Below are 18,314 nucleotides of genomic sequence, written 5' to 3' on the forward strand. Positions count from 1 at the left end.
TAATAAAAAGTTATCTTGAAGTATTTTAGACTTACATCTTACTTCATAAGAACCAGTCCTCAATATTTAAACTCAAGATGTACAATAATTAAGCAGTTCAAAATAGAATATGTCTTGAGAAGTTAAGACTGCATTGCTTCATGCCAAGACAACTATGATTGTATTCTTCACTAGCATCTACTATTTTATTCAAATATCCCTGAATGATTTTTCCAAAGTCGTATGTTTAAGTTATTCAAAATATCCTATAATTAAATTATTCAATGATTTATGCAGAAACTCCTTTCTCACATATTACTAATAACTGCAAATTTCTTAAGCCAGTAAAGATTATTTCCTATTTTTTGACAACTTTAAGGCAAGTATATTAAGGCAGAAACTTCAAAGTAGCCCAGCTTCATTTTGCATAGATACTTAAGAGACTTTTAGACTTTACCTTAAAATACTTAAATGTGTTCTTACGATGTTCATACCACTCCATGAAAAAATGTAGACTTCGGAAAAACATAAGCAAATCTCTTCTTTCTTCTACTCTGTAAAGTAAGATTCTATGATTAATATTAAATGACTGATCCAAGCTAGTTTTGTTTTTTTCAGCGGTTATAGGGCTTGAACTGAGGACCTGGGTGCTTTCCCTGAGCTTTTCGTTTAAGGCTAGTGCTCTAACACTTTGAGTGTTTTTAGGTGGTTATTTGGAGAGAGTCTCATGGCTTTTCCAGCATGGATTGGCTTCAAACAGCAATCCTCAAATCTCAGCTTCCAGAATAGCAAGGATTATAGGCATGAGCCACCAGCACCAAGCTTGCTTGCTTCTTTCTTGCCAGTCCTGGGACTTGAACTCAGGGTCTGGGCACTTTCCCTGAACTTCTTTCACTTAAGATTAGCACTCCATCACTTGAACCACAGCACTACTCCTGCATTTTTTGTTTATGTGGTACTGAGGAATCGAACCCTGAGTACTGTCCTTGGGCTTTCTCAAGGTTAGAGCTCCACCACTTAAGCCACAGCACCATTTCTGGCTTTTTCTATGTATATGTGGTCCTGAAGAATCGAACCCAGGTCTTCATGTATGCTAGGCAAGAACTCTACCACTAGGCCAAACTCCTGGCCCTGTATGAAGTTATTTTTTTACTCTTTTTTCTTTTCTGCTTATGGTTTATCCCCTATTGTTACTGTACCTGACTATGGTACCTGATATATAATATATATTTATATATTATAATACATTATTTATTTGAATTAGGGAAGGCAAAAAACAAGATGATGAGACAAAGGACAAGGGGTGATCCGATTTAACAGTAATATTCACAAGACAGAATGCTGGAAATAAACTTTACAACTCGGAAGGGAGGTAGTGGGAGAAAAACATGGGAAGGAGTAACAATGTTCAAGAAGTAATGCACTCACTACCTTATGAATGTAACTGCAGCCCCTCTATACATCACCCTGACAAAGAAGAAAAGAAAATATACATGTACCATTACTGGAGTTTGAACTTAAGAATCTGGGCAATATTACTTAGCTTTTTCACTCAAGAGTGGTACTCTACCACTTGAGCCACTACTCCACTTCAAGCTTTTTGTTGATAAATTGGAGAGAAGAGTCTCACAGACACCAGGTGCCAGTGGCTCACACGTGTAATCTTATCCACTCAGAGGCTGAGATCTGACAATCACAGTTCAGAAGCCAGCCTGGGCAAGAAAGTTCATGAGATTCTTATCTCCAGTTAACTACTCAGAAAAAACTGAAAGTGGCCCTATGGCTTAAGTAGTAGAGTGCTAGCCTTGAATCAAAAAAGCTCAGGGATAGCACCCAGGCCCAGAGTTCAAGTCCCACAACTAACAAAAAGGAGAGAAAGAGAGAAAGGAAACTCAATCAAGGATATTATGAAACTACCAAAACCGAAATAAATTTATTAAAAATTATGTAAATGTCAACTTATGAAGCTTACCTTGTAATATGATTATGGAAGGGAATATATATAATCAAAAAGGCAGGACTCAGGCTTAATATAGCCACAAGGTTAAAATTACAGATGCAGAATCCATAATATGGAGGATTAGGTTTACTACTCATTTATTAAATAAATCTACACATTGTTAAGAATAATTAGCTTATGTTTGGGAGTACACAATGTACATATATGTGATTCTGTGGTATCAACAGCTCCAACAATTGGACACTATGGCAAAGGAACACAGTTTTTCTGTTACATTCTATAATTTCAAGTTGTAAGTTAAAACCTTAACAATAATAGTTTGGCTCTTAAATACTTCTCCAAAAGCTTATGTATTTAAGACTTGGTCCCCAATGTAGTAGTGTGCACAGCTGAGTCCTGTGGGAGATGAATTCTGATCTTACAACTAGTTAACCGACTTTCAGATTCATAATTTAATGGGCTATTAAATGAGACAAGACAGATCAGGAAAAATGAGTTAGGGGAAACAGGAACCGAGGAATTCGGAGATTACCATTGTGCTAATGAGTAGCTTGATTCAAAGCACACAGGTACTATTTTCTTTGGTTTAAACCTTATACTGTCTCACTACAACATTTAGTTTGTTGTTGTTATTTTGCGTTTTGTTTTTTTTTTTTTGGCCAGTTGTTGGGCTTGAATTCAGGGCCTGAGCACTGTACTTGGACTTTTCTCAAGGCTAGTGCTCTACCACTTGAGCCACAGCACCACTTCCAGCTTTTTTTCTAGGTATGTGGTACAGAAAATCAAACCCAGGTCTTCATGCATGCTAGGCAAGCACTCTACCACTCGGCCAAACTCCTGGCCCTAGTTTTGTTTGTGTGTGTTGGGGGGGGGAGTTGTTTTATTTTTTTGTTTTTAAAGAAAACTACTTTTATTCTGCCAACTGAGCTAAATTATTATATTCTGGGAAGTTGAGAATTTTTTTTAAAACAGCATCCTGGAGAAATTTTGTTAATAAAATGACTCCTCTGGGACCCTGGTTCCAGGGCCTGCCACACTGGAGCTGGAGCAAAGCTGATGATTAATCAGAGTCCCTCGGCCCCAGACAAGACAAGAACACAAACAACTATACTCAAACTGAGGGGATAGTTGCTACTGAAACTCTTAGCCTTTCCTGCTAGGAGTATAAGCATCGTTCCAATAAACAACTTCACTTTCAGAGATTAATCACCACCACTTTCCCTTGATCTCTGCTCATAGACTGAGATGCCTGATTCCTCAAACACAAATGAAAAAACAATACAACAATAAAAAAACTTAATCAAGTGATGAGACTATAGTAGAGCACCTGCCTGAAGTCACTTGTCACCCAGTCAGTAGTCCAAATAAAAGTGCTCAGCAAGGAGGACTTATCTAAGTCTCTTTTTTTGGCTATGGTTATCCAAATTCAGAGGAAGACATTGCTTCTTACTGCTTCCTGGGAAATTCATATAGCATTGCACACAAGAAATAAAAATCAACCAAAATGAAAAAAGCAATAAAGATAATGACAAAAAAGTTGTAAGACACAGAAAACATAAAAAATGAAAGATACCTTCCTCCTTGTTATTACTTTGAAAATAGAAGGGAGTAAGGGAAAAGGAGGACAAGAAAAGGTAACAGAGGTATTATCAAAGTGTACTTTACATATGTATGAAAATGACATAATGGAACTCCTTGAATTGTATAAGTAACACATTAACAAAAAAGTAAAGGATGAACTGGGACTATGGCTTGCCAATGGGACAGTACTTGCCTAGCAGGTGAAAGCCCCTTGGTTTGATCCTCAGTGACACACATACACCCAAATATATGTAAGTTCTCCAATGGAAGAGAAGAGGTAGGCAAATGGATCAAATAAAAAATGTGGTCCAGCAGAGTGCTATGGCTTATGTCTACACCTATAATCCTACTCAAGAGGCTGAGATCTAAGAATTCTCACTTCAGATCCAAAAAGACAGAAGTGGTGCTGTGGCTCAAAGGAGAACATTAGTTGAGCAAAAAAGCTCAGGAACAGTGCCTAGGCCTTGAGTTCAAGCCCCACAACTGACAAAAAATAACAACAAAACAACAAGCATCAGTGACTGACACCTATAATCCTAGCTACTCGGGGGGCTAAGACCTGAGAATTGCACTACTGCACTTTGAAGCTAGCCCAGGCAAAAAAGTCTATGAGACGCAGATCTCTATTTAACTACCCAGAAAGAGTTGCGGCTCAACTGAAAGAGCACTAGCCTTTAGGAACACAAAACAAACAAAGCTCAGAAACAGCCCCCAAGCCCCAAATTCAAGCTCTAAAATTGGTATATGCACGTGTGCACACGCACACACACACACACACATATACACACACACACAGGCTGGACATATAGCCCTCAATTATACAGTATGTGTTTAATATGCATGTGTTCATGGGTTAGATCCCCAGTACTAAAAGGAAAAAAAGGGGGGGGGAGGGATGCCAGGAAAAGTATAGTGTTCATGTCTATACCTTCTTGCTACTCAGAAGGCAGAGATAAAAAGAATTGCAGTTCTAAACCCAGCAGAGAGGGCTGGGCGTGTTGCCTAGTGGTAGAGAGCTTGTCTAGCATGCATGAAACCGTAGGTTCAATTCCTCCATACCACATACACAGAAAAAGCCGTAAGTGGTGCTGTGTCTCACGTAGTAGAGCACTAGCCTTGAGAAAGCTCAAGAAGAGTGCCAGGCCCTGCATCCAAGAACCAGGACTGGCAAAAAGAAAAATAACTGGAGAAAGTATGACCTGGTCTCAACAATAAGACAGATGTGACAGTACACCACTTTATTCTTGCTACATAGGAAGCCTTAGGTAGAATTGTGTTCCAAGCTGGTTGTGGCAATAATATAAAACTCTCCCAAAATATAAAATAGAGATGGGGCATGGTTCAAATGGAAAAGTACTTGTCCAGCAAATACAAGGTCCTGAGTTCAAACATCAATACTGCTAAAATGAGAGAAGGAAAATAAAATAATCTAAATCAAGGCAAAAAAAGTGAAGCAAAGGAAGAAAAGGCAAAAGAAACATCAGTTTTCTGTGTAAAAAATAACAATAGTTAACACAGATCTATGAAAGTATTTTACAAGAAATAGTAAATATTAAGGGTTTAAACCTGGTCTGATTATCTACCAGAAAATATATCTTTGCCAGGTCCAGTGGCTTATGCCTGTAGTCCTAGCTACAGGAGACTGAGATCTGAGTACCAAGGTTCAAAGTCACCTAGGGTAGGAAAATCCCTGAGATTCTTATCTCTTTTTTTTTTTTTCTTGCCAGTCCTGGGCTTGAGCTCAGGGCTTGAGCACTGTCCTTGGACTTTCTCAAGGCTAGCACTCTACCACTTGAGCCTCAGCACCACTTCCGGCTTTTTGCTATATATGTGGGGTACCGAGGAATCGAACCCGGGTCTTCGTGCATGCTAGGCAAGTACTCTACCACTAGGCCAAACTCCCGGCCCCCGAGATTCTTATCTCTAATTAGCCACCAAAAGGCCAGAAGTAGAGTTGTGGCTCAAGTGGTAGAACACTATCCTTGAGCAAAAAAGGTCAGCAACAGGGCTCAAAACATGAGTTCAAGTCCTAGGACTGGCAATACATATATAAAACACACACACACTCCCTCACTCTCTCTTTCTCCCCCCCACCTGTGTGTGTGTGTGCGCGCGCGCGTGCACGAGAGAGAGAGAGAGAGAGAGAGAGAGAGAGAGAGAGAGAGAGACAGAGACAGAGACAGAGACAGAGACAGAGACAGAGACAGAGACAGAGACAGAATCAAACTACAGACCTATGAAGAACAGCATTTTTAAAAATAAAGCTTAGAGGCCTAAGTGATATTCCATTTTCTGAACAAATGAGCAAAAATCTAGCTCTTCACCATGTGATGGAGTCATAAAAAGTCTTATGAGCTATAATGTTCAAGAGTTAAGCACGCACATGCACATGTGCACACACATTCTCTTACCTGGGGCAGAAAAAAAATGTTATTTTAAAAAGGGCCTTAAAACTAATTCACATTTCATTTGTATTCCCATTCCTATTTTCACAAAGCACTGTTATTACATCATGTATAGTTTTCCATTACTGAAAGAAATTACATGTGTGTGTTGGCTCTTATAGCTGTTAAGATTGATGTAACTTTTCTATTTTTCCTAAGCAATGTCCAAACTTGGCTAAATGTAAAACAGATGTTACGGATTCTGTTCACAAAATGTTGGCAGTAACATTTCAATTCCAACTAAAGCAATCAGAAAACTAAAATAATTCAGGAAGTCTCCTCTGTAAGAATAAAGGGGAAAAAGGAGAAATTTAGGATTAAAGACTCAAGCTGGGTATCGGTGGCTCAAGCCTGTAATCCTAGCTACTCAGGAGGCTAAGATCTGAGGATCATGTTCAAAACCAACCCAGGCACTAAACTTTGTGAGATTATTATCTCCAATTAACCACCAGAAAACTGGAAGTGGTGTTATGGATCAAGGGATAGGGTAGTAGCCTTGAGCTGAAGAGCTCAGGGACAGCGCCCAGGCCCAGAGTTCAAGTCTCATGACCCACCAAAAAAAAACCTTCATAAATTGTTAAAAATATTAGGTCTAAAGTTAGGTAAGACTCAAATGCTAATTCACTAAAACATTATCAGACACTCTCATACATTGTTGTAATGCAAGTAAGTATGATCATTCTGGAAAATTCTAGTCATTTATTATAAATTTAAACATACTTTCATCATGTGACTCTCATCATATGATTATCCCAGAGAAAGGCAAATTTCCATTCTGACAAACACCTACAGGAACATTTAAAATAAGATATATGTTTGTATACTATTCACATACGATTCCCTCATTTATCCACTAGGGGACAATTCCAAGGGCCCCAGTAGATGCCTAAAACTGTCAATAATATTATGTAGACTATGTGTTTTCTTATATGTACATAACCATTGTAAAATTAACTTCACCAATTATGCCTAATAATAAATTACAACAATGTACTATAATAAAAGTTCTGTGGATGTAGTATCATTTTGAAAGAAGACAAATAGGAACATTTTCAGGCCACAATGACTACAAGTCACTGAAACTATGTAATACAAAACCTCATATAAACAAGGAATGCTGAACATATATATTTATGCACAGAAATATTATCCTGTTTATACTATAATGTAAATATACTATATACATGTATGCTACCATAGTACATATTGATAAACGGATAATTAAACTCTAATACCGTGAAACATTACTCAGAAATGAAAAGGGTCTGGCATCAGTGGCTCATGCTTATAATTCAGGATGCTGAGATCTGAGGATCATAGTTCAGAGTCAGTCTAGGCAGTCAAATCCTCAAAATTCTTATCCTCCATTAAATAGAAAAAAGGAGGAAGTAGAGTTATGGCTTAAGTGGCAGAACAACAGCCATAACTGAAAATGCCAAGCAAAAGCATAATCCATAGTATAAAAGACATGATGAGGGGAGGGAGGAAGGGGGAAGGGAGGGGAGAAGGGGGAAGAGAAGGAGGGAGGGAGGTAGGGGAGGGAGGGAGGGAGGGAAGGAGGGAAAGAGGGAGGGAGGGAAGGAAGGAAGGAAAAAACGAATGGAGGGAGGAAAGAAAGAGGGAGAGAAACGAAGTTGCAAAAAATTGTGTAGAATCTTTGGGAGGGAAAAAAAATGAACTAAGTCCAGGCATGGTGATCCACACCTATAATTCTAGGTACTTGGAAGGGAGACATAGGAAGGAATCACAGTCCTGATCAGCATGGTGGAAGTTATGATACGCATCTCAATAAATACAACAGGTAGGTATGGCACTATGTACTTATCCCAGCTATGAAAGAAGCAGGAGACAGGAGGATCACCATCAGAGGCCAGTCCCAAACAAAAGTATAAGACCCTACCTAAGAAATAACTAAAGCAAAAAAAAAAAAGATTAGGGACATAATTCAAGCAGTAAAAGCCTCTGTAAGAAGTGACAGGCTTTAAGTATTACCAGAAAATAAACAGAAATCTTTCATTCCCATACCCTGTGTGGGTACCAAGGAATTTTCTTTTTCACAGTTCTCTCAATTTTCTGCTATTACACTAAAACTTTCACCTTTTCAGAGCCACACTGAAATGCTTTTTACATGCATAGATATGATAGACCTACTATTTTTGTATGAAACTTGAAGCTGAGGAAACATCTCATCCATTATCCAGTGACAAACTGGAAAGTTGGAGCCAAGAGTTGAATCTCAAAAAGCACAGAAAACAAAGAAGGGAACCATGGTTAATCATCTCGGAAATTTTCCATTAGGGTGTATATTAAAGAATTTTAACTTTAAGGAAGGATTAAAGAAAAGTAACTTTATGGAAGAAAAATAAAACTAATTTATCATCACAATACAATAAAGTCCTAATAAAAGCTGGAAAATGTCTTGGCCACTCTCTAAACAGGAATTCTGATTTAATTCTGTTCTTCAGCTACACTTATTTTGTAAAAAGCAGAAAAAATAGTCTCAAATTCTCTATGCAATGCTTCTTCTATGGCAGAAATCACATTACAAAGAAAAACTTGAAGGCTTCTCCAAAGGCACTGGGAAATTAGAAGGATTTAAGGTTCCAACAACTCCTTTCCCCATTTATTAACTGGGTTATAATTATATTATATTTTTGAGAGTTTAGTTTCATGAGCTCCCTCTATATTTTAGGTATTAGGCCCTTCTCTGAAGCATAGGTAGCAAGGATTGTCACAAAGAAACCTCTCATTACAGGATCATGCCTGTAATCCTAGCTACTCAGGAAGCTGAGATCTGAGGATCAAGGTTCAAAGCCAGCCCAGGCACAAAAGGACCTGAGACTCCAATTAACCTCAAGAAAACAGGGAAGTGGGGCTTAGCTCAAGGGCACAGTAGTACCTAGATCAGAAGAGCTCAGGGACAACGCCCATGCCCAGGGGTAGGGTGGTAGCCTTGAGCTGAGGAGCTTAAGAACAGCACTCAGGCCGAAATCAAGCCCCATGACCCACAAAAAAAAAGAAAAAGAAAACAAAGAAAAAAAAAACCTCTTGTACAACTAATGCAACGAATGCACATTAATTATGGAGGACTTTGTGTTACATTCTACACAATCTTAAAAACGATGAAAGGACATCTTTAAAGATTTGAAAAGACAACCCATTTGTCTATAGAAAAACAAAATGTCTTTCAAAAGATGAAGGCATATGAAGAGAGAACTTTCCAAAGGATAAAAAGGCTAATAGAACTTATTGCTAACAGAGCAGAGATATTTCCTACTGGGAAATAAAATATTAATCAACATAAAAATATGAAAAATATTGAAAATGATAAAAAAGAAATTTACACACACGTGTTTTATTTTAAATTGCTTTAAAAATAATTGACTTTTAATGGGGGAAAACAAGATGAGGGGTGGAGGAGGGGGGAAGGGAAATGGGGACCATGACATGTGAAAGGGTATCAATGTGTGGGAATTAAGGCACCATTTAACTGGCAAATATCATGTAACCCTTCTATTAATTACAATAAAAAATATATGAAAAAAATAATTGACTTTTGTTTTAAAAATAACTAGGCAAGACCAGGAGTTTGGCCTAGTGGTAGAGTGCTTGCCTAGTATGCACAAAGACCCGGATTTGATTCCTCGGTACCACATACATAGAAAAAAGCCGGAAGTGGTGCTGAGGTTCAAGTGGTAGAGCTCTAGCCTTGAGAAAGTCCAAGGACAGTACTCAGGCCCTGAGCCCAAGCCCAGGACTGGCAAAAAAATAATAATAACTAGGCAAAAGTATTCACAATGTATGTAAAAATATATAACACAATGACTAAAAGAAAAAGAAAGTATACTGATGTTCTTTTTTATTTAGGTTTTTATTGCTTTTGTTATTTTAAGACAAACTCTCACTATTTATAGCCAAGATGGCATGAATGTCATTATGTAGCCAGGTGACTTTAAACTCATTATCATCCAGCCTCACCATCCCAAGTTCTGGGATTACTGGTATGCACCTAGTTCTTTTTATGTGACATGTTTCTGGTATAATATGAAGACAGAATGTGGTAAGGAATAACAAAAGTAAGTCAATGAAATAACAGCTAAGAATTTTCTAAATTGAAATTGAAGATATGAATCCTCATTCTATAAAACTGCAGGTCTATTTACTAGTAATAACTTTACATTTAGGAAAAATGTTAAGTTACAGAGATAGACATAAAAAAGAAATTCCAAAAAGAGAAGAAACTTACACAAGGTTAAGAGTCTGGACTAAAATCCACATCTTCTGACCTATGTTCAACACCTTTTCTAGAACATCTGTCACTTTTCATTTCTTTTTTCGTTGTTCTTTTTGCCAGTCGTAGAACTTGAACTCAGGACCTGGACACTGTACTCCAGTTTTCTCAAGACTAGTACTCTCTCATTTGAGCCACAGCACTACTTCTTGCTTTTTCTGTGTATGTGGTACCAAGGAATCGAACCGAGGGCTTCATGCATGCTAGGCAAACACTGTACCACTAGGCCACACTCCCACCTACCTGTCACTTTTCAGAAGTGGGAAACCCAGTCTAGGAGACGTATCCAAAATCCTGAGGTCAAGTATTTAAGTACCTACAACATGCCCATAACCACAGGGAAGCAGATATCCTTCCTTTTGTCATTTCCAGATAGCAGAGGCTACTTCCAAAGCATAGCTAGCACAAAAGGAATATGTGAAGTCTACCTAACACAATACATCCCTGCATTTCCTCTTATCTCCTCTGTGTTTATTAATTCACACTGGTTTCTCATATCAAGTAAGTTTCTACATTCTCCCTTATGATCTATTTCCTATTATTTACTTCAACAGCACAATGTAACTCTCCCTTGTAGCATTTAGCATAGCCACAATTTTAGACTTCTTTCAACTATTTGATTAGTATCTGACTTCTCAAGAGACTGTAAATTCCAATGAGGATCAAGAACTAGATCTGCATTTGCTTGTATTTTAATTTTAATGCCTCAGCACATCCTGAATATGCCGTAATACATACTAAAAGAGTCATAGAAAGAAGGTTTAAATATAAACCACAATACTGTTAGGCTTTTCAAGAAGACTCATTTGCTTACTAGTAAAACTTTAGGATGAAAGTAGTTCCTAAAGTAATAAATTTGAAAATAGCTTACCTACATACAAATTCACTTAATTCTGAATATTCTGTGGGCTCCATTATTATGTTGAGGTCAGTAATCATGGAAGATGAATTCTCCTTAGTCTAAAGGAAAAGAAAAAAATTATTGATCAGACTGCAGTAACAAGACAAAGACATTTTTTTTTTTTACCAGTCCTGGGGCTTCAAGGGACAGGATCTTATTATACTCTGAACAGAGAGCCCCTGCATTAATCTCAGCAGCTCTTTTCCTACCATAGTCCGCAACTTCCCATTCTTCTCTATAACTTAAAAATTGTCACAGGAGCTAAGTGCCTGAGCCAAGTGGCTCATGCCTATAATCCTAGCTACTCAGGAGGCTGAGATCTGAGGATCAAGGTTCAAAGCCAGCCCAGGCACAAAGGGGCTTTGCTCAAGGGTAGGGCAGTAGCCTTGAGCTGAAGACTCAGGCCCAGAGGTAGGACAGTAGCCTTGAGCTTAAGGGCTCAGGGGCAGCGCCCAGGACCAGAGTTCAAGCCCTATGACCAAAAAAAAAAAGCTTTAACCATAAAATGTTATTGAAGAAATTTAGATGTAGAAATGTGAAAGAAAAGGACTCATGAACAAAAGTTATACAACTCTCATGAAGGATCCTATATTAGGATTTCAGCATTTTAAATCAAATGCCATAAAAAGCAAATTATCTTTGGAACCTGTGAACACTGAGAATTGTTTACATTTAAATTTTTTTCTTGCCAGTCCAGGGGCTTGAACTCAGGGCCTGGGCACTGTCCTTGAGCTTTCTCTACCACTTGAGCCACAGCACCAATTATTTCTATTTTAACGTATGTACAATGACCACATCCCCACCTTCATCTAAAACAAACTAGTCAAAATAAAAATTCCTATTTGAGGTAGCTTATGGCTGTAATTCAGCTACTCAGGAGGCAGAGGTAGGAGGATCATAGTCCAACGTTGGCCTATATAAAGATACAAGTATCTAACAAATAATCAAAGTAAGAGGGCGAGGAGCGTGATTCAAGTACCTGTCTGGCAACCTTAAGGACCTGAGTTAAAAACTCCAGTTTGGCACCAAAAGAAAAGAGAGTTGCTATTTTTTGAATCATTTGTTCATTTCATTGTGTTCCAGGCAGATCACAATGATGTGAACATCATTTGATTATGCTGCATGTACTATGGAAAGTTAATACCGTGCATGTTAATTCTCCTCACAATTATTATCGTGCTACCAACACTAGACAAATCTTAGAAACAGTTATGTTCAACCACCTAAAGCTGCATGGATTTCCCTATAAATTAAGAGGATTGGCCTAGATAATACATAAAATCATTTGGCACTCTAACATTAATATGTCACTTTTGATTCAATTATGTTAGTACAATTTCATTATGTAAAACTAGGTATGTACAACTTCGTAAAATTACTTTTACTTTCATTTTTTTTGACAGCTAAACATCTCCCTCTAGTGAAACATTTGATTTTAGAAAATGAGATCATGGGGCTGGAGATGTGGCTCACAGCCTGTAATCCTAGCTACACAGGTCGGTTCAAAGCCTGTCCAGGCACTACAAAGCAGTGAGACTCTTATCTCTAATTAATCTCTGGAAATTGGGAAGTAGAGCTGTGGCTCAAGGGTAGGGCAGTAGCCTTGAGCTGAATTGCTCACGGACAGCACCCAGGCCCATAGTTCAAGCCCCACAACCAACAGAAAAAAAGAGTAAGCAAGCCAGTCTAGGGAGAACTTAAGACCCTAGATTCAAGCCCCAGTACTGCTAAGAAAAAACAAGTGTGATAAGCCGGCAATATACCTAAGTTTTTTTTCCTAATGAATAACTGTCTTTGATCTGATTGGTCAGAACTTTGGGCTACAGTCTCCTACAACTAGCTTAAATTTATGCACACACTCAACCAAAGCCAGGACACCGGGCCAAAACTCATCAGGCAAAACATCTGCAACCAACTGCAATTACTGATTCCACTGCTGTCTGCTACTGCTTATCAAATCTTACTAGATTCATCTTTCAGAATCATAAAATTAGGCCAGTGTTAGGATTACAGCCATGTGCTACCAGCTATTTAGGAGGCTGAGTTCTGAAAATTAAGCTTTCAAGTCAGTCAGAGCAGTAAAACCTGTGAGACACTTGCCTACAGTTAACAAAAAGTCAGAAGTTGAGGTATAGCTTAAGAGTGCTAGTTGTGAGCAATGAAGGCTAAACAAGAACATAAGGCCTTGAGTTCATGCATCAGTTCCAACTCCCCCCCCCCCCCCAAAAAAAAATCCTAAAATTAAAAATGCTCCAAGGGCCGGGAGTTTGGCCTAGTGGTGGAGTGCTTGCATAGCAAGCCCGGGTTCAATTCCTCAGTACCACATACACAGAAAAAGCTAAAAGTGGAGATGTTGCTCAAGTGGTAGAGCTCTAGCCTTGAGAAAGCCCAGGGACAGTGCCCAGACCCTGAACCCAAGCCCCAGGACTGGCAAAAAAAAAAAAAAAAGCTCCAAGAAAAAATGAATGCTCTTAGTCACAGAGAGAGAAATACTTTGGCATCACTTTCTTAGCAAAACCAACCAGACTCCAAAAACCTGTCTGCCTTTTCGAAATCAGGGCCTTATACTTACTAGGTAAGGAGGTTCTCTACCACTTGAGCCATGTCCAAGTCCATTTTTCACTTTAGTTATTTTTCAGGTATTTAGCCTAGGGCTTGCCTCAGACCATGATCCTCTATTCGTATAGCTGGGACCACAGGTGTGAAACCTCACCAGCTTATTGATTTGAGATAGATCTTACTTTTTTTCCTAGGAAGGCCTGGAACCATGATCCACCTGACCTCCATGACCATATCCTGAGTAACTGAAATTGCAGGCAGAAGCCTCTTTATAGAGTTTCAGCAATTATAATGTCCTATCTTTCTAATAGTTGGTCTCAGATTTTTTTTCCTCACAACCCAAGACCCAGTACAAGCACACACCCAAAAGAAATTTAAGGATGGGCATTATAGTGACTCACACTTGGAATCCTACTCAAGATAGCTGATTGAAGCCAGCCTGGGCAGGAAAATCAGTGACTCTTATGTCCAATTAACTACCAGAAAAATCTGAGAAAGTGGAGCTCAAGTGGTACAGCTCCAGGCTAGAACAGTGGCCACATCCTGAAGTCATCTCCATAATTATCTCTGGATCCTAGCTTTCTTAGAGACAGCCTTTGAAAGTACCAGAGCTTATTCTCCAAGTTTCTAGCTACTAAGGCCATAAACTATCATTCTGTCTGTTTTTTATATTAAAGTCTTAACTAAAGGTGTCTCCTTCCCAATGTTCTATCTTAGCAGTCCAGTGTAACATGCAAGATCATCTAGCCCCAAGCAATCATCATGTGGCCATAGTTCTAGATTACCACAGCCTAATGATAGGGTTCTAAGCCACAACACTAGTTTCCATATGCTAAATGCTGAGGAAATTTGTTACACAGCAATAGCTAATAGATAATAGATGAGAGACTCATTTGCTAACTACTGGTGACATCCAGAGCTATTCCACCTATGGATTCGGTAGCAACAGTACCATGAGCAGTTGAGGAAGTACTAAAACCTAAAGCTGCTAGTTGAGCACTAGCAGCTTAAGCCTATAATCCTAGCTACTTAGGAAGCTTCAATCTGAGGATCTAGGTTCAAATAAGGCAAGGACTGGGAAAGTCCTTGAGACTCTCATCCTTAAATAACAAAAAAGCCAGAAGCAGCACTGTTAAGTGGTTAAAAAAAAAAAAGGCAAAAAAGCTAAGGGACAGTGCCCAGGTTCAAGCCACAGTACCAGTACCCAAAACAAAAACATACCAACAAAAAATCTTGAATGAAGCCAGGCATGGTAGCTCATACCTGTAATCCTAGCTACTCAAGAGGTTGAGGATCACAGTTCAAAGTCAGCCCAGGCAGTACAGTTCCTTAGACTCTTATCTTCAATTAACCACCAGAAAACCGGAAGTGGTGCTATGGCTCAAGGGATAGGCGGGACAGCACCCAGACTCAGCGTTCAAGTCCCACAACCAGAAAAAAAATCCTGAGTGATTTAATTGTGCCATCTCGAAGTGTGACTAAGGAACTCAGCTCAGTCACTACTAGAGGCTATAGGATGGAACTTTTTATGATATAGAAGATCTTCATTACCAAAAGATACTCTTCTTAATTTACCTCAATTTCCAAAATCTGAAATTCAAGTTGAAATGAAACCATGCGGCAATTTCCTGATAATCTGTGACTTTGCATAACCTTCTTTATACCTGTAAATTAGAACAAATATTTCATATGCAAAAAACATTTTTTCTTCAAGTACCTACTATGTTTGTATGAATATAACACATGTAACTAGATACATAAAAGTGTATATTAGAAAGTTGCATTAGGGGCCGGGAATTTGGCCTACTAGTAAAGTGCTTCCATAGCATGCACAAAGACCCAGGTTCGATCCCTCAGTACCACATACATAGAAAAAAGCTGGAAGTGGTGCTGAGGCTCAAGTGGTAGAGTGTTAGCCTTGAGAAAGTCCAAGGACAGTGCTCAGGCCCTGAGCCCAAGCCCAGAACTGGCAAAAAAGAAAAGAAAAATCTAGGAAAATGTGCAACAAACAAACTGATTAGCCATAAGTAGCACTGTGGCTCAAGTGGTAGTGCACAAGCTCTGAGCAAAAAAAAACCTCAAGAACAGAGCCCAGACTCACAGTTCAAGTCCCAGGACCAGCAAAACAAAAACACTTTCAAATTTAAAATGACACTTACCTTTTTCTATCATCTCAGCATTCGTTAGGTCCTTTGTCTTCTTGGAGTAATTTCTTACATTGAGGCCAGTAAGAGAACCTAGAAATGAAAGTTCTACTTCTAAATGTTCAAGCTGATTCTTCAGGGCTTTTGAAGATTCCCATTCCTTAGAATCTGATGGGAGTATTTTTTCAAATGATTTTCTAGAAAGCAAATACCATAAAGTTAGTCCAACTATTAAAAAAGTATTTCCTTTAAATTGGGTGCTTGTGGTTCACATCTATAATCTTAACCACTCAAGAAACTAAGATCTGAGGATTACAGTTCAAAACCAGCCCATGCAGAAAAGTTGATGAGAGGCTGGGAGTTTGGCCTAGTGGTAGAGTGCTTGCCTAGCATGCACGAAGACCCGGGTTCAATTCCTAGGTGCCACATACATAGAAAAAAGCCAGAAGTGGTGCTGCGGCTCAAGTGGTAGAGCTCTAGCCTTGAGAAAGTCCAAGGACAATGTTCAGGCCCTGAGCTCAAGCCCAGGACTGGCAAAAAAAAAAAAAAAAGAAAGAAAAGTTGATGAGACTCTTTTCTCCAATTTAACCAAGTGATAGAATGTTATCCTTGAGCAGAAAAGCTTAGGGACAACTCCCAGGACCTGAGTTCAAGACCCATGACCACAATCAACAAGAACAACAAAAAATACAAGTATTCCTTTTAATGCCCTAATTTTTCTATTCCCATTTTGTTCCTCTTCATCTCTTCACAACTAAAACTATGTAAGTGGGCGAGGAATGTGGCTTAGTGGTAGAGTGCTTGCCTAGCATACATTCCTCAGTACCACATACACAGAAAAAGCCCAAAGTGGCTCAAATGGTAGAGTGTTAGCCTTGAAAAAGCCTAAGGACAGTGCCCAGGCCCTGAGTTCAAGCCCTAAGACTGGGCAAAAAAAAAAAAAGAAAATGTTCTCAAGTCCAATTTCCAGACTATTATACTACCATATTTATATACCTAGGTTGTATGGCAAAGAAACTTATCTCAAAAAAAATTTACAATATGTGACTTGAATTTTAAAAGCTGAGCATCCATGCCTCACATCCATAATCCTAGCTATTCAAGAGGCTAAGATTAGAGAATTGAGGTTTGAAGCCAAGTCAGACAAAAGACTTTTGCTTTTTCAGCAAAAAGCCTGAGTAGAGGCAAGGCTCAAATGGCAGAACACCAGCTATAATCAAAAGTCCAGCAAAACTCTGAGGTGACGAGTTCAAGCCCTGATACCACCAAAACTAGTCAATTATTTACTAGTAGGTATTAGGTTAAGAGACATGTGCTGTTTTAGATTACACACACACACACACATTAACTCAGCCCTCACAACAGCTTGTAAAACAGTATAATTTTACCAAGGAGGAATCTGAAGGAGAGGAAGAAAGCACCCAATCAGATCATTCAATGATTAAGAGCCAGGATCTGAAGGCAAGCAAATAATTTGGCTCTAGATTTTAGATAACTAGATATAGCAGAATAATTTGTCTACCATCTCCCTACCTCTACTCCAGTTAAAAATCACTTAAGGGCCAGGAGAACTGCATAGCAGTAAAGTGCTTGCCTAGTGTCCACAGAGGCCTGGGTTCAATTCTCTCAGTACCACATACACAGGAAAAGCTGTAAGTGCTGCTGTGGCTCAAGTGGCATAGTGCTAGCCTTGAGCAAAACGTGTCCAAGGATAGTGTCCAGGCCCTGAGTTCAAGCCCCAGGACCGGCACACACACAAAAAAAAATGCGAAGTGAGAGCCAGAAGCCCTGAATTCAAGATCCAATACACATGTACACTCATACTCGTACTTGTACTTGTACACATACACACACACACACACACACACACACACAAGCTTAGTCCATATGTCCACCACAGTGAAGAAAAATCCTAGATACAAAACATCCTAAATTTGTGGCACCATGGTCCAAGGGTTAGGGCGGTAGCCTTGAGCTGAAGAGCTCAGGGACAGTGCCCGGGCCCAGAGTTCAAGTCCCATGACTGACAAAAAAAAAAAGGAGAAGGAAGAGGAGGAAGAGGAGGAAGAGGAGGAAGAGGAGGAAGAGGAGGAAGAGGAGGAAGAGGAGGAGGAGGAGGAGGAGGAGGAGGAGGAGGAGGAGGAGGAGGAGGGAATCTTTTTTTTTTTTTTTTGCCAGTCTTGGGCTTGGGCTCATGGCCTGAGCACTGTCCTTGGACTTTCTCAAGGATAGAGCTCTACCACTTGAGCCTCAGCACCACTTCCAGCTTTTTTCTATGTATGTGGTGCCGAGGAATCGAACCCGGGTATTTGTGCATGCTAGGCAAGCACTCTACCACTAGGCCAAACTCCCGGCCCCGGAGCAGGGAATCTTAAATTGGCATTTTTGATGTTTTTGTTTTGGACAAAGTCTTGCTATATAAAGCTGCATAATTTATCCTACTTTAGGAAGCTGA

The 18,314-nt window shown here is 39.2% G+C and overlaps 1 protein-coding gene across 1 annotated transcript in view; it reads right to left on the reverse strand.

Annotated features, from left to right (window-relative positions):
• Positions 1-18,314, reverse strand: part of Cenpp (centromere protein P) — a 182,849-nt gene that overhangs the window by 162,204 nt on the left and 2,331 nt on the right. Inside the window, exons 2-5 of the mRNA XM_090329933.1 lie at positions 15,875-16,056; positions 15,291-15,379; positions 11,127-11,215; positions 437-533 (exon numbers count right to left, since the gene is read on the reverse strand). Of these exons, the coding sequence (XP_090186059.1) occupies positions 437-533; positions 11,127-11,215; positions 15,291-15,379; positions 15,875-16,056 (457 nt within the window). The remainder of the gene's footprint in view (positions 1-436; positions 534-11,126; positions 11,216-15,290; positions 15,380-15,874; positions 16,057-18,314) is intronic.

Source organism: Megascapheus bottae, chromosome 3, assembly GCF_031878675.1.
Source record: "Megascapheus bottae isolate mThoBot1 chromosome 3, mThoBot2.hap1, whole genome shotgun sequence".
NCBI lineage: Eukaryota > Metazoa > Chordata > Mammalia > Rodentia > Geomyidae > Megascapheus > Megascapheus bottae.